Here is a 25,478-nt window from a genome sequence, read left to right on the forward strand (position 1 = left end):
ATTAACTCAATGCTTTCCTATGGGGTTTTTTAACTTGCTGGACAGACAGCCAGTAGAGGCAGTCTTAACCTTTCTCAAAAACTGCAATGTTTTTCATTGCAGGGTTAAAGGAACAGGGACACTGCACCCAGATCACTTCAATGTAGTGATGTCGCGAACATAAAATTTTCCGTTCGCGAATGGCGAACGCGAATTTCTGCAAATGTTCGCGAACGGGCGAACCAACATAGACTTCAATAGGCAGGCGAATTTTAAAACCCACAGGGACTCTTTCTGGCCACAATAGTGATGGAAAAGTAGTTTCAAGGGGACTAACACCTGGACTGTGGCATGCCGGAGGGGGATCCATGGCAAAACTCCCATGGAAAATTACATAGTTGATGCAGAGTCTGGTTTTAATCCATAAAGGGCATAAATCACCTAACATTCCTAAATTGTTTGGAATAACGTGATTTAAAACATCAGGTATGTTGTTTTTCGATCAGGTAGTGTAAGGGTTATGCCCGCTTCACAGTGACAGACCAAACTCCCCGTTTAACGCACCGCAAACAACCGCAAACAGTCCATTTGCACAACCGCAAACTCCCCATTTGCACAAGGTTGGATACCAAGCTAGCCATGTCCCATTCCTTGTCCTCACTGATGTCATATAAGGTCTCTTCCTCCACCCAGCCACGTACAACACCAAGGGTCCCCGAAAGGTGACAACAAGCCCCCTGGGATGCCTGCTGTGTTTGGTCTTCCACCTCCTCAAAGCCACCTTCCTCCTCTGACTCCTCTTCTTCAGACTCCTCTCTCTGCGTTGCCTCTCTCTGCGTTATTATAAGGTGCATTAAGTAGTACTATTCCTATCAGTTTAATCCCTGTTACGTCCCCTATCAGGGGTCGTGTATATGGCATCGATTTTAGGAACCGGGAGATGCAAAAAGATGCTTGGTCGGTCCTCCTACTTCAAATTTGGGGCACTGCGCGTGTAATCTAATGTGCCACAAGATAGGAGTGGTGTGTTAAGTAGTACTATTCTTATCAGTTTAATCCCTGTTACGTCCCCTATCAGGGGACATGGATATGGCATCGATTTTAGGAACCGGGAGATGGAAAAAGATGCTTGGTCGGTCCTCCTACTTCAAATTTCATCAGGCTTTTTTTAATCAAATGTATCGCCCACTGTCAGTCCCTTTGGGATCCAGCCCTCATTCATCTTAATAAAGGTGAGGTAATCTAGACTTTTTTGACCTAGGCGACTTCTCTTCTCAGTGACAATACCTCCTGCTGCACTGAAGGTCCTTTCTGACAGGACACTTGAAGTTATATCGCAAATTGGGATAGTTTAGGCCACAGGTCAAGCCTGCACACCCAGTAGTCAAGGGGTTCATCGCTCCTCAGAGTGTCGATATCTGCAGTTAAGGCGAGGTAGTCTGCTACCTGTCAGTCGAGTCGTTCTCTGAGGGTGGACCCCGAAGGGCTGTGGCGATGCGTAGGACTTAAAAAGCTCCACATGTCCTCCATCAACAACATGTCTGTAAAGCGTCCTGCCCTTGCCGGCGTGGTCGTGGGAGGAGGAGGATTACTTTCACCTCTTCCCCTGTTAGATTCCCCTTGTTCTGTGACATCACCCTTATACGCTGTGTAAAGCATACTTTTTAATTTATTTTGGAACTTCTGCATCCTTTCCGACTTGCGGTAATTCGGTAAAATTTCAGGCACTTTCTGCTCATACCGGGGGTCTATTAGCGTGGACACCCAGTACAGGTCGTTCTCCTTCAGCCTTTTTATACGAGGGTCCCTCAACAGGCACGACAGCATGAAAGACCCCATTTGCACAAAGTTGGATGCCGAGCTACTCATGTCCCGTTCCTCGTCCTCAGTGATCTCACTGAAGGTATGTTCTTCCCCCCAGCCACGTACAACACCACGGGTACCAGATAGGTGACAACGAGCACCCTGGGATGCCTGTTGTGGTTGGTCTTCCTCCTCCTCCTCAAAGCCACATTCCTCCTCTGACTCCTCTTCCTCACAATTCTCTTCCAGCGTTGCCGCAGGTCCAGCAAGCGATGCTGATAAGGCTGTTTCTGGTGGTGATGGTGACCACAACTCTTCCTCTTCACTCTCATCTACGGCCTGATCCAGCACTCTTCGCAGGGCACACTCCAGGAAGAAAACAAATGGTATGATGTCGCTGATGGTGCCTTCGGTGCGACTGACTAGGTTTGTCACCTCCTCAAAAGGACGCATGAGCCTACAGGCATTGCGCATGAGCGTCCAGGAACGTGGCAAAAAAATTCCCAGCTCCGCAGAGGCTGTCCTAGCACCCCGGTCATACAAATAGTCATTAACGGCTTTTTCTTGTTGGAGCAGGCAGTCGAACATTAGCAGTGTTGAATTCCAACGTATCGGGCTGTCGCAAATCAAGCGCCTCACTGGCATGTTGTTTCCCCGCTGGATATCTGAAAAGTGCGCCATGGCTGTGTAGGAACGCCTGAAATGGCCACACACCTTCCTGGCCTGCTTCAGGACGTCCTGTAAGCCTGGGTACTTATGCACAAAGCGTTGTACGATCAGATTACACACATGTGCCATGCACGGCACATGTGTCAACTTGCCCAAATTCAATGCTGCCAACAAATTTCTTCTGTTGTCACAAACCACTTTGCTGATCTCCACCAAACACAGCCACAACAGGCAACATAATCCAACTGATATAACATTGTAGTTGTATACTGAGATACAACCACATTCCCAGGTTGAAAGTCACCAACGAGCTCCAACCTACCAAAGACCAAATTCAACCAAGTGAATATTGGTACTGAACTTTCAAGATCCAACCTACCCACAATTTTTATCCATCCCCCGCCATAGCTCATAGCTTAAATCCTCAAGCTATCTGACAGCCCACCCCTGCAAAAACAACACACGCTGCAAACTGTCCTGGAAAATCAGGTTAAGGAAATTGTTACCTATGTTGTAGAAGTGCACCCCATCATGCCTCAAATAACCAGGAAGCATGGCTTCCATATTAACATTCACTCCCCTGAGTCGTCTTATGAAAATGGATAACAACCTATTAACGTTCCCTCTACTCCTAGCCACTGCCACAGGATCCCGAGCATGACGCCAGTGTAACCAGGGCACCATCTCCAACCAAATGATCGTTACACCCGGAAAAGGACCCCTCAACCTACCCAAGCCCTGCTTTATACGTGACAGCAACTACCTTTGGGGCACCAGTCCTAAATCATTACCCCTGGCATGGATCAATAGAAAATCTGGGACTGCCCAGAACCTGTCCGCCTAAAAACCTTGAGACAAACCTTCCTCCAGCTGAAACCCAATAACCAAACCAATACAATTGGACCAAGCACCGTGGAAAGCCCAGCTGTCCTCCTTTATGTCTAACCGCAGCTCTCGTGTGTACCCAATTGACCTACAAAAGAAAGAAAACATATTACCAAGGACAAACAATGTAACACACACCAACCCAAATTTGCACCAAACTATCCGACTTAACATATGACCGGACCCAAACAGACTCCCACCTTCCAATCCTTTTAACTAAATCGTCCCCTAAAAACCAAACGCGCTTCTTCCATTGCAGCACCGATCCTAAATAAGTGTGTGAAGAACAGTAATGTATCCAGTCCCAAATGACCTAAAACTAAGCAAAAAACATGAAAAAATTTATGTTTCAGAAAATAACGACCTATCTTCATGCATTAAGAAGGAATCCTGGGACGAACCTTTAAGTAAGTGGAAGCACAAAAACATAAACGAATGGCAACCCGATTATACTCCAACTCAACATCATCTAAATGAACAGCTCCTTCCCCAGATCGACTACCACTAACCAACTCTCTCACCCTAAACGCAGACGCAAAGATTACCCAAACAAATGCAAGTGGGAACAAAAGAACCTGTTAGCGCTCCGATCAGACTCTGCCAGATCTCAAAAGACACTGGCCTCTTGGTGTCTAGTGTTCTTTTTCCGTTACGAAAACCTTTCAAAACCGGTCTAACCAAAAAAATTTTTGTTACGTATTCCCACCCATTCAATTTAAAAGGCTAAAGCTGCCTTATGCTTATGAACATCTGAGGGTGAAGCACCAGTAGAGAATAATCTACAAAAATACCACAACTGCCTACCGGACCTCAGCTGAGTGATGTCTCCCAGCAAAGATCCACACCTCTTCCCATGCTCTCCACACCTTAACATACACTGCCCAAGTACTTAGCACAAGTGACTCTCTAGTCAGTCATCCAAGCAGGAGGCCGCCACACATTGTCTGGACAGGTCAGACCCTCCTTCCATGCACCAGGAACCGCCATGCGAAACCTCTCCCACTGTAAACAAGACAGGGCATCAGCAATGATATGCAAGAAATCAGGCACATGATGCGCATTATAAACAATATTAAACTGCGTGCAAAGTAATACAAAATGCCACAAATGATTAACTGCCGCCATCTCTGACATATTGTCAGTGAAGAAAATCACTTTTGTGTCCATCAACATGGCACCCCATTACGCTAAAGCAACCACCAAGGAAATAGTTCCAAAAATGCCAAGTTGCGAATGATGGGATTCTCTTTCAAACACTCCAGCCAAGTTTCAGCACACCATTGACCAGCAATAATAACCTTCAACACCTACTCTCCCCAAAGCATCCATAAACCATTCCAATTCGGGAGAGGAGACCACTGTTTCCCGAAAGAAGACACATCCATTAAGATCCCAAAGAAAAATATCCCAAACTTCCAAATCTGCCATCAACGGTGCCGTAATTCTGACAAAATGATGCAGAGAACTGATCCCACAAGTCATCTTCGCAAGGAACCTATTAAAAGCCGTCCCCACCGGTACAATTTCACATGCAAAATTAAGACGAACGATCAATGATTGTAGAGTTCTCAGCGTCACTTTCCACACCTCACACACTTCTCCAATGACCCCTCAAAGCGCAATCAACTTGTCTGCTGGTAAACTACATTCCCCTGATACCGAATCGATTTCAAGACCCAACAAACTGTGACATGGGGACGGACTCCAAAAACATGGGCAACCCATTACAGTGTTCGCAACCCTACACGACAGACATCCGAACCGATAGGACTGACACACAGAAAATCATCCAAATAATGAACGATGGAGTTGCTACCAGTTCTAACTTGACCATCCACTCAAAGACCGTACTAAAGTTTTCAAAATAAATGCACGAGATGGACTATCCCATGGGCAAACAAAGATCTACAAAGTATTTACTCTCAAAGTAAGAGTTAAGAATAGACATGTGCACCAGTGAAATTTTCGTTTTGTATGAATGAATTCGTAATACCACTGCGCATGCGCAAAAAAAAAGCAAGGAGGGAGACGGCAGCGCTACCAGTTCCCTACTTGTAATAAATTATATTAATTCCTACCCACTCCCCTTCCCCTTGCATTGAAACCTATAGGGGTCACTATGACCCACATATTAATAAAAGGGAGGTTAAATCCTTCCCCATGCCCCTACTCGCGGCATGACATTTAAAACTACTAGTGAGTGGCTATTGCTGCCCAGTCGCTATGCCATTCCCATATGGTGGGGCACCCAAATTACAAAAATGGAGGGGATATAGTGCCCCCCACCCGTGACCCACGGGTGGGGCTATTAATATAATCGGGGGGACCTAGTGTTTCCCCCAATGGGGGGCCTAATGTTCCCCCAGGTTCCCACCCATGAGCGGCGGGTGGGGGCCCTAAGTATCAATGGGGGGGACCTATTGTCGCCCCTGGCTCCCACCCATGAGCGGCGGGTGGGGGCCCTAAGTAGCAAAAGGGGGGGACATATTGTCCCCCTGGCCCCCACCCATGAGAGGCAGATGGGAGCCCTAAATGACAATAAGAGAAGGAACCACTTCTCCCCCTCTACCCCCCACCCATGAGAGGCGGGTGGGGGCCCTAAATGACAATAAGGGGGGGACCAACCCTTCAGTGAAAAGCCAGCAGAAATCTTTATTTATGGCCACAAGGTGGAGGCAGGACCCGCGCCAGCCACAGACTGAAAGGGTGAGGCTGCTTTTTGGGCCATCATGAACTTTACCCATAGTTGCAGGTCCATGTGATCCCACCGCATACCTGAATTAGCAGAGAGACGCTGCCAAAATTGTTCATCGTAGCGCCACCAAGCCAAACCCCCATATGTATGATATGCCTCCCATATACCGTCCAAATAGCCAAAAAGTTGAGAACATCACTCAGGATGTTTCTCACCCAGCATACTAGCCAAAATGCAGATTGCGCAACCAGTTATCGAACGACTTCGGTATCTTACAATACCTCTGTCGTTTCTCTTCCTCCTCCTTTTTTGTGTCTTTCTTATCCTCTTCTTTTAAGTTGATGTACTCCTCCAACAGGATAAGCAAAATTAATTCCAGAAACTCACCCTTCCAGATACTTTCTTTCAATTCTGGCTGCATCCGGAATGCTATCCAATTTGACGCGTTTGTATCGTACATCGGTAACCTCAGATGTCAACGCCTCCGCTGTGACACCTGCACTAGCCCCAACCAATTGTCATAACCCTGTTACCCCGGCACCTGAACGCCCAGAAAATGGCTCCCACAATTGCCCAAAACTCCCAGATTGACCCTGCTCTGCACTCCAAAAAAACCTTGAGACCCTGTAAAAGATCCCCAGAATAATGAGCAGAAGATGTCTCACCAGCCAAACCCCCAGCAGGTAACATTCGTGGGGCTGAAATCCGGTCATCATCACCCAAGGACCCAGAAGTAAGCATAAACGTTCTGGGACCCGTTTCCTGAACCCATGCCCAGACAGTGGGAGAATGCTACAATGCCCTGGGAGGAGAAGAGAGACTGGGTAGGCCGTCTACAATTCCCCTGACCTGCCTCCAGCTGAGCTCATAATCTGCCAGCACTCTCGTGTCCCTCCTGTCAGAGAAGCTCCCACTATCAGACCCTCTATCCAAAAGAAAACTAGCAAAAGAGTACTAGCCGCTCTACGGGGAACCTCTGTCACCTCTGCGCTGACTGCCTGTTGATTGTTGATGAGAACGCCGGCTGCTCCTAGATCTGCGCTCAGCATGCATGTCAGCCTCACTAAAGGATATGACACTAGGGTGTCTGGTGTTGCGATCCTGGGTGCAGGGTGCTTCGCCCACCCGTAATGATCCACCCTAATGAGATCCCCAGCACTCAAACGCTGGAGCTGCCCTTCTGCCTCGTGGGCCAGTGCTCGAGCTAGCTAAAGGCCAAGGTTCTGGAACCGCCATTCCAAGACAGTCTTGAAGCCAGAACAGCCCCATCTCACATACAGCTGACAGGATTCCTTCCATTAATGTCTCCATTCCAGGATCCATCTGAAAAAACAAAGAAAAAGACACCAAACAAGCCTGCAGCAGACAATAACAGGTAAGTCAGGATTAATTTAAAATACCTTTTTAAAAATAATCATATAAGTCCTGCCCCCACGGATCCCATAACAAATCAAAATTTCTCAACTTACATGCTTGTCTCCTAGCTATGTCAAGGTCCATTCCCTGCTAGTGAGCAGATGTTTAAAGGACAATACATGTGAGGGAATTATGATAACCTGTGTCTCATAAAAAGATTTACAGGTTTAATTGTTAGATGTAAATCTGATAAAAGTGAATCTGAGAAATATAATTCTCAACTTGGTTATTATTAAAATTATTTACATAATCTGAAACTAAATCTTGGTTGGACAGTTATTTGTAAAAAAAATTGGCAGATGCCCCAAGATGGAGAATACCTGTATGTCTACCAACGTAGAGTAAAAATAAGAAGCGCAAGATGGATAAAACGTGAAAATGTTTATAAAAGTCTAATGAAAATAATGTTATTGTGGTACAGTGGGATGTGCTGCCCCAGAGAACTTTGGGGGATCTTGAGATGGGCCCGACACCTTTTGGCTGTGGTCTGCCACAATATCACAATAGGTCTGTAATGTCAGTTCTACCCGTTAAACAGCATTTTGGTACTTGTAGAGTTTTTCTGGCTTTGTCTTGTGTATTCATCGGTGTCCCAGCTTTTGCCACCTACAAATTAAACTGCCCACACATTTAACAGCTGAATTTACACATCTCAAAAATCAGAGCTGGCAGTCTAAATCTATATGATGTAATTATTTTTAAAGAAAAGAAAGCAGATTAATCGGTGTCTGTTACAGGTTCCAATTAATTATTATTCCTGTTGTGAAATTAGTTTTCCAAGCCTGTAAATTTTCAGTGTTCTCTACGTTGTCCAACATTGGACTGAACTCTAAAGGTCATCGCTGACAGTAGGCACTCCAAATGAGAGAGACTGAGATACGTAGATGTGTAAGTGATCATGAGGTTCAAAATGATCACCACAGTAATAGCAAGCATACATTCTATTGCCTATTATATTTAGAAAATGAGTTTTGTTGTCTATAGTTGTTAGCATTTGGCTTAGTGATGTCAGATGTTTCCTGCTTTATGCATAGTTCAGTCTTTTGAATGTCTTCTACTGACTTTACAGGAGTACTAACAGCACCAGAAAAATGTGAGCGCTGCTACTCTTGGCTGACACTTCCCAGCCCAGTTGCTGATGCAGTTGCAGTTGACCATGGGCTATCTGTTGATCTGGACTTGCTTGTGTTTGATGGATTTTTGGACAGTAGAGCTCTGAACGTCATACAAATAGGAGTAATGTATAGTTTCTGATTATATCATTCGGACTGGCTGTTTCAAAACAGGAAGCCTTGTATGTAGAATTTTCAGTCCTTATTTTAATCAGAAATCTATTTGTTTTAGGTTTTATTTTTTTCCTGTGTACATAACATGTAAAAGCTAGCTGAACGGGGGGCGGGGCCTGACCAGCATGGCGACTGGATGTGTTTCTGGGGAGCTTCCTGAGACCCACTGCACAAAATCGAATTTCGGTGCAACTATTTTTAAGCCTGACACCTACTCTTGGTACCACGACATGACAAGAAGATCGGGGACCATGCCCGGCAGCCCTCTCGAACACACCAGTGGCCAAAGCAAATCAAGGCCTAGCAGGCGCGTCGGAGGGGAGAGGCGGACGCTCTCCCTGACGGACGCAAGCATGGCCACAAGCGTGAAATTGATGCCCTGCTTCCCCCCCTTTGGACCGGTGGGGGTGATCCCGGTCCCCACCCCGGCGGCTGCCGACACCCAGCAGAGATCCGTGGCATAGCCCTAAACGCCAAAGCTATTGCTAGAGAAGCCAGCAAAATGGCGGACGCCACGGGACACCTGGAGTCGCATGTGGAGACATCCACTCTTCACCACCGCCTGTAAGCCCTCTTCGCTGCTTTCTGGAAAAAGCTGGAGAGTAAGCTGACCCTACCTGCTCCACAGTCCGCAGAGGACCCCTCCAAACGGATCAGTCGCACCCCACGCAATCAGATTACCGCCATCAAAGTCCTGGGACGGAGAAGGCAGAAGCTGCATCGGCGACACTCCAGAAAAACAGCTGCAAACACTGCGGTACGCAGACGAACCCGGCAGCAAAGCACCATAAGACACATGCAGGAGAGGAGTCCAGAAGGAGAGAGAGGAGGGACGCAAACCCAGACCCTGAACCCGCAGCTGACTCCATCGGCTCCGAGGAAGGAGGCACATGCCATGTGGGAATATAACTTCCCTGTACAGGGGATAGGCTGACCGCCATATCTGAACTGACGGCAATGCACCTCTCCACATTTTACAACATGCTCCCTCTTACTCAGTATTTACATGATTTCCTGTCTCTCCCTGCCCTACACCATATATCTATCTAGATATTAAAAGTCTATAAGTTGCAATTGCATTAGTCGCAGACTGATATGGATGTCTCCACAATGTCCAAGTACAGTACGGGGTGGTATGCTAATCTCTGCTGTTTTATTTTAGACCAGATAGCAACTGAATCTAGGGATGTGTAACTAGCCTGTACTACTATAGCATGTTAATTGTGCAGCTATTGTGAAACCACATACTCGTTAAGCTTGTTAATAATAGTGGCATTCAATATAAGTGCCTAAGACGTACTCACCATAACTAACCTTGTTTTATTATCATTCATGGCATTGCACAGTTTTCATCATCATTAGTTTTCCATGTTGTGTTATTTTAAAAAAAAAAGTGCTGAACTGTCGACATTATGCAACCATATTGCTCATAACCTCAATGTACGTTTCCGTTTAAAAATGTCACTGTGAGCTTGTTAACTAAACTATGCACTACAAAAATAAAGAAGTAAAAAAAAAATCGAAAAAAAAAAAAGCTAGCTGAGACTGCTGAGACTGCTATGTTTACAGCAGAAAGGGTTAATCCTAGATGGACCAGGCACCCAGACCACTTCATTAAACTGAAGTGGTCTGGGTGCCTATAGTGGTCCTTTAATACAACCAGAAATGCAGAAACAGAGGGATACACAATAGTGCAGATTATCCTTAATACAACATGTAAATATGTGGATCTCAATAAAACACACTCACAAGGATAGAGCCATATACAGAAGCTGGCTCTGGTGTGTATCTCCTTAGGATCCTTTTTGGCAGATCCAAACCCCACTGCAGATGGTATAAGAGTGATCCAGCTGTCCTCCCAAAGTGATAAATTCGCAGGTATACTATTTGTGTTTGGTTGATAATGGATATAGCCAACCGGGTTAAAACCACTGGCAGGAATTCAACCATTTATCATACACACGGAATTTAGCAATATGAAATACCCTTACTGGGTAAACTAAAGATAAATGTAATTAAACACTCTCCAAACACAAAAGAAGACAGGTTTGATACAGCTGTTGAAATGGATTAATTGTGAATAAATACAATGGATAAAACTATAAAATTATGTATGACTGAACTAACAAAAGCAACGGGCAAAAAATAAAGAATTGTGCAAAATGTAAAACATTGTGCAAACACAAAGACAATGATTGTGCAAACACAAAGACAATGAGTGTGCAAACTCAAAGACAATGATTGCGCAAACACAAAGACAATGATTGCGCTAACACAAAAACAATGATTGTGCTAACACAAAAACAATGTTAACCACTCAATAAAACAAATGATTGTATAGCATAGTGCAGTTTAAAGGTGGTGACACTAAAATTAATATAGGATTATAGAAATATCTTAAAGTGATAAGAAGCAGTGAAAAAATGTTCTGACACTAAAAGATGTCTATAATGACATAAAAAACAACTGTTGTGAAAAATAATGTAAATTAAAAGTGATTCACTAAAATGGGATTGTGAAAATATCATAATAAAATAATAAGAAGTAATTTGAATATATTATTGTCACTAAAGATATATAAATCCAAGGGCAACTACATATAACACATGTTAGGGAATCTACATATAAAAAATAAACTATACTATGTATAAAACCATCTAAAAACAATAATATGACAAATGATACACAAATAAAAAAATAAAAAATAATAAATAAATAGAGGAGAAGGCGATGCATGTAATCAATATTTCTGATGAATACATGCTAAGGATAATATGGACGCCTAAATGAGGAACCACGTGAAATAAATAAATTAAATGTGAAATATATAAATATTGTGGTTATGCAATGGAAAATTTGCAATGGGAAAGAAATATATATATATAAAATAGGAAGTATATGAATATTGGGGTTAAAAAAGGGCACATCAATCAGTTAAAGCATTTAGTTCTAAATTGACATCTAGACCCTTTGGTTCTAATGTGTCCATGCTGATAACCCATGTGACTTCTGTCTTATCCAGCTCCCTATCCAGATTCCAACCTCTCCAATGAATATGAACTTTATCTATAGCCACGTATCTTAACAATTAAGGATTTTGGATGTGAAACAAACTAAAATGTGTAGAAACATTGTGTGAGTGAAGACCCTAATCCTAACCTTGAGTGTTCTTTGGGTCCTTCCAATGTATTGCTTACCACATGGACATTCTAGTAGGTATATTTCCCCTGTGGAATTGCAATCGAGATGACAACTGATTTTAAAATACCTTTTCGTAACATTACAAATGAAACCAGAAAGTTTCCTCGTTTTACATGGATCCATTCTGCAGCCTTCCTAGTTACCACATTAAAAAAAAAATGGTTAAAACCTTTATAGTCATTGTTTTAATCACCCTATTCCCAACAGTTGGGGCAAAATGGGTTTGCAAATTGGAGGCCCTTGTTAAAATAATTTTTGGACTCTATCACTAAGAAACTTGTTTAGTACTGGATCACTTTTAAGAATATTCCAATGTTTTCTTGGTTGACATCTTCTAGCCCTTGGCTGACATCTTCTAACCCAATGGCAGTTGACCATGGTCTGCCGGCTGATCTGGCCTTGCTCTGTTTGATGGATTTTCTGTGCACTTAATGATTTCGGTTTCCTTTGGTAATTTTTGGACAGTAGAGCTCTGAATGCCATATAAATTGGAGGAATGTATAGTTTTTTTATGATATCATTTGAGTTGGCTCTTTTACAACAGGAAGCTTTCTTTGTATGTAGAAACATCTTGCCTTCTTCTCATCAGAAACCATCTACTATTTGTTTTGGCCTTTTTCCTGTGCACATAACATGTAAAAGCTAGCTGAACATTGTCAAACCGAATATCTGTTGGCTGGATTTTAATGCATTTACCGGAGTGACGAGTGAAGATTATCTTGAAGTAGTTTGAAAATGTTAAAAGAACTGCCTTGTGCACTTTGACATACACATCTCCAATATTTACAATGTAGTCATAGTTCAAATTCAGGTTGTAGGTTCAACTGCTGGAGCAACAATGTGCCGTTGTAAAGGGATCCAGGGCCAGATTCATGAGTCAGGTGCCTGTAGGCCAGAATTCTAAGCAAGTCCCTCCCTCCCCCCCCAAAACAGCAGATAAAGCAAGTTTAATTAATGTATTAACTGGACTTTGCAGACATATAAGTGTCTGAAATACATGTAGTCATATTTAACAATTACGTATGTATATAAGAATGTGCATATTTCTGCTGTTAACGTACTGTATTTGAATTTGTAAGTAGAGTATGTGTATTTAGCTGTGACAATGCATGCAGGGTTAAAGACAATGTACCCTCTTTAAATTGTTTGGAAAACTTTTAAAATTATTTAATATTTTCTGATGAATCTTTAAAATTATTTAACATTATGAAAATTATTTGAACATATTGATTTTTTTTATATGTTCATATTTTTTGCAAAACAAAATCAAAGTTTGTCCAAAAATATTAAATTATTTGAAAAGCGTATCCAAAAATATTAAAAATATTAAATTGAGGCCAGTCTTTATAAGGATAATTTAAGATTATGAGGGTTTAGAGTTAGATTACATAGATTCAAACTTGAGAGGGATTATAGATGATGTATAAGGAGTGTTAAGGGTTAAGGATTGTTAGGGTTATAGTGGGATTACATTTATTATTTTGGTACACGTTTTTTAGATTGAGTTTAGGGTCAGAGTAAGTTAAATTTAATATTGAAGTACATGGATAAGGATGGGTTAAATTTAGGGTTAGGGAAACAACTGTTTAGGCAATGTAGAGTTTAACAAGTTATTTGCAAAGTACTCACACCCCTATGTAGTCCAGTCAGCCCCCTGTGAATAATTGCTAAGCTACACTAGCTGTTCTACAGTGTGCATTACTCAGTGCTGTCCTCCGATTATAGTGTGCACAATTCAGTGTTGTCCGTGCTCCTCTAGCATGACCCTTCCCGTGTGAAAGGCTGTTAGAGGGCAGATGGTAAGTGATCCCTTTATGTTCAGCCTCACACAGACACTGGTGGAGCTGGGGTGGCATTCAGTTTTACACCTCTGAAACTGTTACTGAAGCCCTGCCACCAAACATAGGAGGCGAATTATTAGACTACAAAGGACAGTGTCCAAGGCTCCTTATGCTTATTTCTCCCCACCAGCCCAACTAAGCTCCAAAAAGGTATATTATAAATTCTGTAAATAGAACTTACTGGTAAAAAGGTGCCTACTCTGACAAGTGAGAAATCTAACCCTGGAGGGATCCATAATTCCCTTTTTCATTCACTCCACGCAAACACACAAAGTATCCCGCTGTCTGTCTTGATGGTGTTGTATGGTTCTGTTGCCGGGTTTTGTAATATGACAAGAGGCCAGGAAAAGGCCAAAGGTGTTAGCGTCAAAATATGATAGCCATAGAGAAAGTTACTAGTTCACTATGAGCATTTGAGAATTTGAGGAAAAGTACATGAAAATAAATGTACAAAACGCAATAAAATTGTTACAAATGGCTAACGTGACAATCTTGAATGCAATCGTATTTTATAAAATTCTGTTTTATTATGGTACATTGATCGTCTAATGGTGATTCACATTAAATTAAGGAAGCTACTTTAAAAGTTATGCTTTCCTTTGCTATTATGCTTTGAAATTACAAGGGATAAATCTAATTTAAAGAACAGCGTTTGAGGCAAGACCAACAAGGGGAAAAAGGCTTACCCCCAACTTGCCCGCTTACAACTCAAAACGCCTAATACGCGCTGCAACCTCCTTAAACTGGGGACCCAAAGAGAGATTACCCTTACGCCCTTTCCACATGTTTGGAGGGGTCAACATGGATTACAAGACCGCTCTTGTGGAGCACGGAGTGAATGGAAAGCTACATGCTCACAGCAGAGAGGCAACCCGCTGAAACCGGTCCCACTACATGACGGGACACTGCCGAAGCAGCACAGCCACGCCAAACTGACCCCCTTGACCTCCAGGATGGGTATAGGCTGACGGACGCAAATGGCCACGGGGAGATGCATTACCGCCACTACAACGCACTATCCGCTGTGAATGCCTCCCATGGTAACTGGGTGCATGCCTCTTTGCACCTGGGGTACCCAGCGGCACTAACAATACTGCATCCAGTGCTAACATTAGACATCAAACACGTACATATTAACCCTCACTGAATATAACTCAAATGCAATGTAGTGTATAATGCATAGTAGTGTTTGCTCTGAAATTCACTCTTGCACTGGCGAATGCTTTCTCATGTGTGGTCAGTCTGTTCAGTTATAAGCATCATGTCTAGTCTAATAACTAAGCACGTTCTTGACAGCCATAATTATATCTACACATACCTAGTGCCTGCTGAAATCCTCCCCAGCTATACAGTTCAGCAGCTTTACATAGCGATGCTTATGCTCCTCCTGTATAATGCAGATTAGTTTGCCATGTTAACGCCTATCAAGTCTTTGTTTTACTTGTTTTGTGCCTGCAATTACTTCTACTCCTGTGACTTATAGATCTTTATATACCTGACACTAGAAGCAACAGACATGTCACCTCAAGCTAGCTATACTACTTTAGCTTAAACCATACTGTTCATAGCTTGTTTATGTTATCGTCACCTTTTTTATTTAAAAATGTATGCATTCCCAACATGCCACATCACTGTTCTAATATGACTATGAAAATCGAGCATGCTGACGCTGTTGTGGCGATACAGGCACTGTTGTACCTACCTGCATACCAAAAAAAAGAATAAAAAAAAAAAAAAGAACAGCATTTGATTATAAGATCATGGGTACATAAAATTTAATTAAAAATAGCATGACAATCTGTAGATGTGCATGTGCTAGTTTAAGAATATAAAACACCTTGCATGGTTGCAACTTGTGTACCATTACGATATGTAGAGCTCAGGTGAAATAAGGTTAAACACTGCACCACTCTGTTAGAGATGCATAAATAGTGTTTTGCCAATTTTGGCCACTTGGTGGCAGTATTTGACTATAAACGCAGCCGGCTGTAAAACCGTAACATAAAAAAAGAAAATTACAAAACACTGTAAACGTATATAGTAATGCAAACAGTACTTGCTGTGTTCTTCGTGTTTGATAACGGATGTATTTTTTATTTAATAATTACAAAAAAAACCAAAACCTCTTTCCCTGCTGCAGATATCAATTTTTTAACTATATTTCCATTTCTTTCCTCACTAAAATTGGTTTGGCAATAAGCACTATATTCAAGGCTGCAAAGCTGCTAAAAATTCTACAGTTGGCAAAAGTCCCTAATCTGCAGTGTTTCAGTACTTTGCATCCTGAGCAGGCTACCTTTTCATGTGTATCAACCTCAAAGTAACTATTTTGCCATGTACATATACTTTCATTGTAAAATCAAAAGGACATACTATTTGCATTTCTCTTCATGTTAAAGATTTTATTTTAATAACAGAGTTGTGTTCTGCTTTGTACAACATCCAATGTTTAATTTAACTCTACACCAAGTGGCGCAAGAGCAAGGTCCGTCTTTGTCTGACTTCACTGCAAATTCCGTTCATAGCAAGCTGTGTCACTTGTTAATGATCGACGGACCACAACTTGTCTGTCAACTCCTACCCATCCTTTTAACAGTTACCCGCTGTTCTCTTTTCATGCTTTAATGCAGATTTGTCACTTAGCACTTTTTCATAAAAATGCAATCTTATTTTTTTTTAAGACGTTTGTCTTTTTATATACTCGCATTTTACTGCATTTAGAGAAAGCCATTTTTTTTTTAAAACTAAAAAATATTATCAACCTTTTTATGTTCCATCCTGGAAAGACTATTTGGAGCCAAATACAGTTTTATAATGTCAGCGCTTTGCTATAAATAATGAATTAGTTTTTGTCTGATTATTTTACCAACTATTTTATCCGGAAACCTGGCAGAGCATGTCATGTTATTTTGTAGTAATTGAGGTCCTGCACAGAACTAGACTAATAATAATCAATGTGGCAGTTTATGGGACCCTTCTTTCAATTATGAGAGCCCTTTCCTTTCCAAACTAATGCACAATAGTGGACCTACAAAAGTGAAATTGTGCTGGAAGCCCATCTAATAGGTTAGACTTCTGAAGTAGTTGAAATGGGTTCCCCAGGACATATTGGGAACCAGAAATAGAGATAGTCCATGGTCAACCCTCTCATCACCTCGTATGTAGGTTGTGAGAGGTTATTATGCAGGGAACTAAACATCACCCCTGCACCCTCCAGTCCAGCGGGAGAGTTTGTGATTTACATAAGGGTGTAGTTCAGGTTGTCCCCTGAAGTTTCTCATGGAATACATGTTATCAGAGACCAAGCAGGTCTTTATAATACTAACAAACCCTTTATGTCAGACTTCTCAAACTCCACCCTCAAAGATTTTTCAGAACTGCGACTCCCAACATTCTCTTACTATCTACTGCATTCAAATAATTATGGTAGTGGTAGGCCATCAACATCTGACAAGCCAGTGGTTGAGATCCCTGCTTTATGTTCTTCAGTGCCACGGAAAAATCAATAAAGTGCACTGTTTTTTTGGCTCTAAAAACTCCCATAAAATGCATAAACCACTTGAAAACAACATACTGAGTTTTTAGTTAGTCTTCTCAACAGAGATTTTGAAACCAAACAGAGATTTGCTGGGAAACCATTCATCTCACAATGTGACATCTTTTGTGGTATTTCTGCTTCACATTTCCCAACATTTCCAAGAAAAGTAATAGACTTTTTGTTCCTGTAGTTCATTTTTCGGCTTCCAGAGGAAATTTCTATAACCCTAAAGTGCGAAATGAGCAGAAATCTTATGCGGTTGCATAGAACAAGTGTTAAAAAGAAATTGGAGAGTACTGCCTCGATTTAGTAGGAACTCAACCGGTTCAACAAATCAACAAATTCTGTGATTATCATGTTGGTAAAAACATGCAGTGTTACAGTAATACCGTACAAGAACAAACAGACCTCACCGTTGTTACCTCCAAAACACAATTTCTTTTACTGTTTCCTGCTCAAATGCTTACTGCTTCCTGATACTTCAAATGTTTGCATTTTAATAGTTTGTGATTTATTTTGTTGGATATAACAAGAGGCCTCTTTAAACTTTACATTCAAAGAGGGCAATTATTTTTTGTTTTTAATTGTTTGTGCGTTTAGGTTTTTAAATATTCAACCATATTAAAAGTGATAGGTTTTGGGGTCGGTGCCTGACAGCCATGTTGACCGGTCACATGCTGGAGAGGCTCCTGCAGAATTTGGCCTTTTCAGCTGAAATTCTGGACTCACGGCTAACATCCAAGCAGTGTCATTTTATCAAGTGTGCAGGCAGTTGTTTACGCTACCGTGGACTCCAAGATCGGGAGTTTTAAGGCCCCTGCAGGTGCTATGAAGCTTTGGAGCATGCGGCTTACTTAGGAGAGGAGCAGGGCAGACAGCCGCTGCCCTGTTCATATATCTGGTTGCAGCATAACAGCCCTGTGACACCCCTTGCAGGCTCCGATCACCCATATGTGCCGGCTGGGGTTATCCCCGTCCCCACTGCATGGAGCCGATAATATGCAGACCATCCATGAACAGCTTACCCAGCATTCAGACTCCTGTTCTAAGCCGACAAAATGGCGGCACACAGACAGCCTGTACATCAGAGACATTCCAACTCCTATCAGCGGAGCAACTACGGCTACCCTGGCCTCCGTACCTGGACCCTAGGCCCGGTCTCCACAACTGCCTTTTTGGACTTTGGACCCCCAGGGGACACTCCTCAAACCACAGCCCCACTCCTGGGCACAACACTCTAGTCAGGAACTCAGTTTTTCAGCCATTAGTGGTACCGGTAGTGGGACCAGACTTACCTTCCTTTCAGGGCTCTGCACTCACTTCACCTTCTGGTGTCAGTCTGCCTGACTGCCCGGCGGCCCTGGATGTGTGGGTCAGCGCGACCCACTGGGAATCGCCCTGCGACCCACCAGTGGGTCGCGACCCACACTTTGGGAACCGCTGCCCTAGCCTATACAACAGGACAAAGAGTACAGTCAAATGTTAAATGTAACCGTGCCTGTATAGCCAGCTTATACCTTAATTCAGAAAATGAGGCAGATTCACATTTTGCATTTTGTACATTTCTTCTTGTCATGTTAACATATGCCTTAACTCTGATTTCTACTTTTTGTACTACAATATATATAAATATATATAAAATAATGATTGACAAAAAAAAGTTATTGGTTTTGATGTTTTTTGGGGGGTTTGACAGTTTATCAGACTACTTGTCTAAGCAACACACATTTTTTGTATTAGTTTCCTCTTTCAGTTCTTTTGCATTAAGGACATAGTTCACTGGGTTTGCAATTTTTTTATGTTTCCGCCCACATTTGTTTTACCTTTTTAAAGGTATCTACTATTTAATTGTACTATTTTACAAGGGTTAAAAAAAAAAAAAACCTTGTAAAAACACACACAGTGGGTGATAGAGCCACTTTAAAAAGGCTCAAAAGTATGTGAGTGACCTAATTGGGAGAGAGTTTATGTAATCACTGTGCGCATTAACTACACAATGAACTGCTTCTGTATTTTTTGTAAATTTCTATGTCCGTGAACAGAACTTTTTACTACGTATGGTAACTATAACCACTGTGCGCGCTGTCACCTGAGTTCTCTATGCTGACTGCCAAGTCCAAAGGACAGAGCTTATAACAGTGATTGACAGGGAGCTAAGATGGAGGCACCCTGTTGCAGGATAAGGTGATGTGGATTCCTACAATTCTACAAATTGTATTTTTCACTGATCACAAATACATATTTGTTAAATATAGGGGATTAACAACCATAATAGCAAAAATATTATTTTTGAGAGACAATTTACTGTTTAAGCAAGATGAAATATGGATTAATATTGTTATGTTGAATCCAAAATTATAATATATATGTTATGGTAAAGAGGCAAAATTCGTTAGTAATATTATAGAACGAGGAATAGAACGTCTGAAACGCCCTCGCAATATCCTGTGGGAAGGGCGGAGTACACCGAAGCTAACTTAAGTGGTTGCACTTGAGTGTGTGGTTGCGGACCCCTCAGCATCCGTGCAAGAAGCCTACCTCCCGTATTATATTGTATATTTTATTATATAATATGTTATATATATATTATATGATCATAGAAGAAGTACTTAGAGTGCTGTATCGCCCTGTAGTGTTGGTGTGTGAGGAGCGTCGCTACCTTTCGCCTAGCCTCCAGCAACTCCCTGTACATCGCCTCAACCTGGGATCAAGTTTCCAAAGTGGCAATAAGGTCATTAAGGTCAGACCTTTGTTGTATTGCTTCTCTTTACTGTCTAGTAGCTATCTGTAGGAGGCATTCCATAAGTACACTATTGTGAGCCTCCCACACTGTCACGCAAGACACGTCAACTGAATCGTTTTCTGCAAAATATTACTCTATGGCCTGGATCACTTGCTCCTTTACAACTGGATCTAAAAGCACCACCTCATTAAGTCTCCACGTCCATTCCACTGGTCTAGACAGGGGCGACTCCAGCGTTATTGAAATGGACCATGGCTAAACCATCCAATCTCTACCTTTTGCAGATGGGAAAGGTCTTCTTGCTGCATGAACAGGTAGTCTATCCGGAAGTAGTGGCCATGGAGAGCCGAGTAATGAGTGTAGTCTTTAACATCAGGGTTAAATGCTCTCCAGCACTCCACCAACTGCAATTCCCATGGGCTTAACGAATGGCTCTAATAATTAGGTGAGAAAATTTAGATGGAAGAATCCAAAATAGGGTCCAGAAGTACATTGAAATCCCCACCCAGGATTAGAATTCCCTTAGCAAAATCTTTCAGGTTATTCAATGTCCTACGGATAAATTTTGGCCATTTATGGTTGGGAACATAAATAGACGATTGCCCTCTGGATCCCCATAACGGTCCTGGTCCTGGAATTTTTACGTCACCGGCAAAGAGGCAAAATTCCTTTTATTGTGCTATTCCAATTGCTAGCAAAATCATATATTTAATTTTATTCAATTTTGTCTCTAATGTTACCATATTTCTATACCGTTAGCATAGGTAAAGAAAGCATATATTGTGACACTGCAGCATCAAACAAGTCTCGTGTTGTAGCTATACACAAGCAATTTAACATTTTTAGAAATACGTATTTCTGTATATTCAGTAATTCAGTGTTTTTGTATTTTCTGTCTTCTCTAAAGCACAGAGTATGGATGTGTGGGTCTTATCTTTTTCCCCTGACCCTAACCAAAACCATTGTAATGTAGTAAACACTAAGGTTTATAGTCAATGAGAAGGTTTTAAAATATATATATATATATATATATATATATATATATATATATACACAAACAAAATCACACCAGCCGGAATTTTATAATAATGAAAAATGTACTAATGACATTTTGATTTTGTCCCAGCCTTAGAAATCTTGTCACTGACATGCAATTCTCAGTCACCATGGCAACCTGGTGACTTGCATTTGTTCAGACTAGAGTGCACCATATTGATGAACCTGAATGTATCATACCTAAAAGTGTAAAGTATAAAAATAACAGGACCTGTATGTATGTACCACAACAGATTATAAATGCTCTCAGATACCATCCATATACAGGCAATGCAATAATACATACAGGATTTATTTAGCCATTTTCTCATTATGGCTTATTATTATTATAAAAATAATCAAAATTGCTTGTGCATGAAATACAGGGACAAGTTCGCCAATCAAATTGTTTTCGGTCAGATGTAGCTTACTTTCAGAGTTTTTATCTCGGTAAATGAAACTTTCATCACACACACACGCACGCACGCACACAAGGGTCCTGCAGAATCTAGCAGGCTATGAACAGAGCAGGAGATAAGAAATTCTTGCAATAAAGCAAGTGTAAACATTAGATGACTCTTTACAGGAAGTGCTTAGGAAGCTGTGTAAGTCACATGCAGGGAGGTGTGACTAGGGCTGCATAAACAAAGTGATTTAACTCCTAAATGGCAGAGAATTGAGCAGAGCGACTGCAGGAACATGATCTATACACTAAAACGGCTCCATTAAGCTAAAGTTATTTTTGTGACTATAGTTTCCCTTTAAGTATAGTAAGTAACGCCTCTATAAAGGTTTATGAATTTTACTTTATTAGTTAAAATGGTAAGTAATCACTGCAATATAGATATTTGTCTAAATGTATTAGCATTTTTATCTATCTGCCTGTAGGTGATCTGAATGGACACATTCTACTTACCTAGTAGCCTGTAAGTTCCTCTCTGATCGATACTTTACCTGGAGATTTTGGACCATGTTTATTTATCATCAAACAGTTCACACATATCCACACCACAAAACCGATTGTTTTTTACTTTTTCTTAAAAGATTCAATAGGCACACAGAAAAAAGAAAACGGTATGTTAGCATTTTTTATCACACGGTAATTACATGTAGTTACATTTGTGGCCATTGTATACAGAATATTCGTACAAGCGTGTTTTCCGATCATCATCATCATCATCAGATTGTTGTACATAAGATGTCGACAGACAATAACATCCACTGCTTAAGAGTGGGAAGTGGAAAGGAATGACAAAGGGAGAAAGAGAGAGGGGGGGGGGGAATGGAATGCTTTGAATGTGGGAGGGATTGAGTAAACTGAATGTGCTTAATTGGATTGCGATATAGGTATTGTGTGTTTATTAAAATCATATAATTTTTACATGATGGGCATACTTTATTCACAGATTAAATATACTCCTCTTTTAGTGTATTTTATAAATCAAGTGGTTGAGACATTTCTATACAGATGTAAAAACGTGAATGTTGTTTGTTTTTAATGTCCGCAATATTTTGTAAATCCCTTGCACTCACACCTTCACCTTCACCTTTTTTTTTTTTCTTGCCGCAGGTTGTTGCAAACGCGTGTTCTGAACATCAGTACTCGAAAGACACCAGATGTTGTGACCAGTGTCCGCCTGGTAAGTGAGATTTGTGATTTATAGTTTAGACTTTCTAGGATAGATTTATGAATTCAGAAATAGGCTGGCATTTGCAGACTGGCCAGGGCACCCATGAATCAAACTAGGGCCACCAATGCTTAAGTGGATAGTATGAACACATAGGAGTGGGCTTGATGTTGCATGAATGTCCGCTATCTTGTGTGGTACCCTGTTATCAGGGCTCACAAATTCAAGTCCTATGCAACTTTACAGTCTTAAAAGTTACTCACCACCTCAAGACTGGAGGGTCTGTGGCACCACTCGCTTGGCGTGAATTTCTACTTATCAGGGCTGAATTTTCAATTGTCAGTGGCCAAGCGACCAAGTGGACTAGTGGCCAATAGGGAATTTTAAACCCTCTAGGTTTAGTTTGCTTTGGAGTTTTCATTAGGGCTATGTGTGGTGTCTCCGTTCATGTATTGGCAGTATATATGTAACTCAGTGTACATAACATATCTAATATATTGTACAGCATGTCCTATATAGGTACATTGCTAGAAATAGGGTATCTCTTGTGGGTACATTGTTATACGCATCATAGTGTGTTTGGAATTCCTTACTAAATGAAGCAGATCTATGTGTTCATTATCAGATCTAGAGGGTCATCTGTGCAATATATATATTGTTAGATAAAGGAAGTTTGATATCAATATATAATCAGATGGAGCATGTGTTTATTGGATACATTATTTAAAGGAACACTATAGTCAACTAAACAACTTTAGCTTATTGAAGCATTTTTAGTGCATAGACCATGTCTATGCATGTTTTACTGCTCAATTCTCTGCCATTGGAGTTAAATCACTTCTGTTTATGCAGCCCTTGTCACACCTTCCCTGACTCTGATTGACAGAGCCTGCATGAAAAAAAAAAATTGTTTCACTTTCAATCAGATGTAATTTACCTTAAACAATTTCATCTCTTGCTCTGTAAATCAAACTTTAATCACATACAGGAGGCTATTGCAGGGTCTAGTAAGCTATTAACATAGCAGGGGATGAGAACATCTAAATAGAAAGGAACTTGCAATAAAGGAAGGATAAACTTTAGATGACTCTTTACAGGAAGTGTTTAGGAAGGCTGTGCAAGTCACATGCAGGGAGTTGTGACTAGGGTTCATAAACAAAGAGATTTAACTCCTAAATGGCAAAGAATTGAGCCGTGAGGCTGGAGGGGCATGTTCTATACACCAAAACTGCTTCATTAAGCTAAAGTTGTTTTGTGACTATAGTGTCCCTTTAATGGAACATCAGTAAAGCAAACATGCTAGATAAATAAAGTGTGATATATTGATTGCTTCCAGTGTGTATAATATATAATGAAGTATACATTGTATGAATGTCTTGAAACACAAAGCATGCATCCTGTAGTAATTGGCCATATATTCAACTATTCATAAAACTTACATGCCTCATTTGGATATTTGTATTTCTCCTGGGTACAGGTGAGTACATAAAATAGCTTTCTTGGGCGTATATTTATATATGGGATGGATCTTCTTATTGTACATTTAGAGAAGGGTTCTATACACACACAGTATTTAATGTAGAAAACTGAAGGAGGAAACATACTCCAAAAGAGGAATTCTGAGTAAAAATAGTCATTTATTGATAAAAAAGTTAAAAATCACATGAAAGTAAACACAAAACACGCGCAACCTCTAGTTGAGAAGAAGTGCTACAAGAAAAGGTATATAAAAAAATAATATAGAAAAGTGGGGGACGTAAAATAAACTAGTACAGTAAATAATATTGTTTATTTTTGCCCCAATTAGCTTATTTGTTAATTCTCAGATCTAGAACAGAACAGTGTAGAGAGATTTAGAAACCTTTATGTCTGGTGAAACAGACTATCAGTTGAATAGTCTAAAAATCAAAGTTTAGCTCTGAAGACTGTGAGCTGTAAACTGTGGATTAACAGTAACAATTCCTCGCATCGGGCATCTGTAGGAAATGTCAACATTAGGCTGTAATTGATAGTAGCGAAAATAGCCCTTTAAAAATAATGAGAGATGGGAAAATACAGAGGTACATAGTTTCAAGGCAAGAAAAATAGGGTAGGTTAATTGTAAAGAGTTAAGAGTTATGTTGAAGCTAAAGTGTGTACTGGGGAAAGTTAAAGTATACAATTTTAGCCAAATTCTGAGGGTTCATACCTCGATGGGTGGATAAAAGCACTGCCCATCTACTTGAGCCAAACTTTCAATAGAGATTCTCTCACCCTACACCTCTATGGGTAAGTATAACACTTTGCCCATCTCCTTGTACTGTAACAGCTAGCCCTCAACCTACTAACTAAGGAAACCACTCTCCATGAGTAAGTATCCTACTTCAGTTTCTACTTTTAGTTATTAGGATTATCCTCTCAACTGGGTTTTACTGCACTGTCCTGTTCTTTGTACAGAGGTACCTATTTAGGCACCAACTGTTCAATCTCTCAACGGTTAATTTGATACATTACTTAATGAAATCAGTCTCTTGTATATATTGCCACAATAAATTTTCTATGTCTAAATTGACCGAACACATGTTTCATTCATTATCAATTGGATGCCTGTGTATACACAGAGAGATAGAGCAGGTATTCTGGATATTTTTTATTTTTTTTCGGTAGAACCAATCGACTCTGAATTCCTTGTTAGTGGAACCAGCTCTCTGCATGTTCATGGATGCATTGAATATGTGCTTTGGATATATTGCTACATGAAGCACCTCGTATAGTTTGAT

At 41.0% G+C, this 25,478-nt stretch overlaps 1 protein-coding gene across 2 annotated transcripts in view; it reads left to right on the forward strand.

Annotated features, from left to right (window-relative positions):
• CD40 (CD40 molecule) overlaps positions 1–25,478 on the forward strand; it is a 62,171-nt gene that overhangs the window by 23,304 nt on the left and 13,389 nt on the right. For both annotated transcript variants that reach the window (XM_063425497.1, XM_063425496.1), the window contains one exon: positions 22,662–22,731. In XM_063425497.1, coding sequence (XP_063281567.1) covers positions 22,662–22,731 — 70 coding nt within the window. The remainder of the gene's footprint in view (positions 1–22,661; positions 22,732–25,478) is intronic.

This window comes from Pelobates fuscus, chromosome 6 (genome assembly GCF_036172605.1).
Source record: "Pelobates fuscus isolate aPelFus1 chromosome 6, aPelFus1.pri, whole genome shotgun sequence".
NCBI lineage: Eukaryota > Metazoa > Chordata > Amphibia > Anura > Pelobatidae > Pelobates > Pelobates fuscus.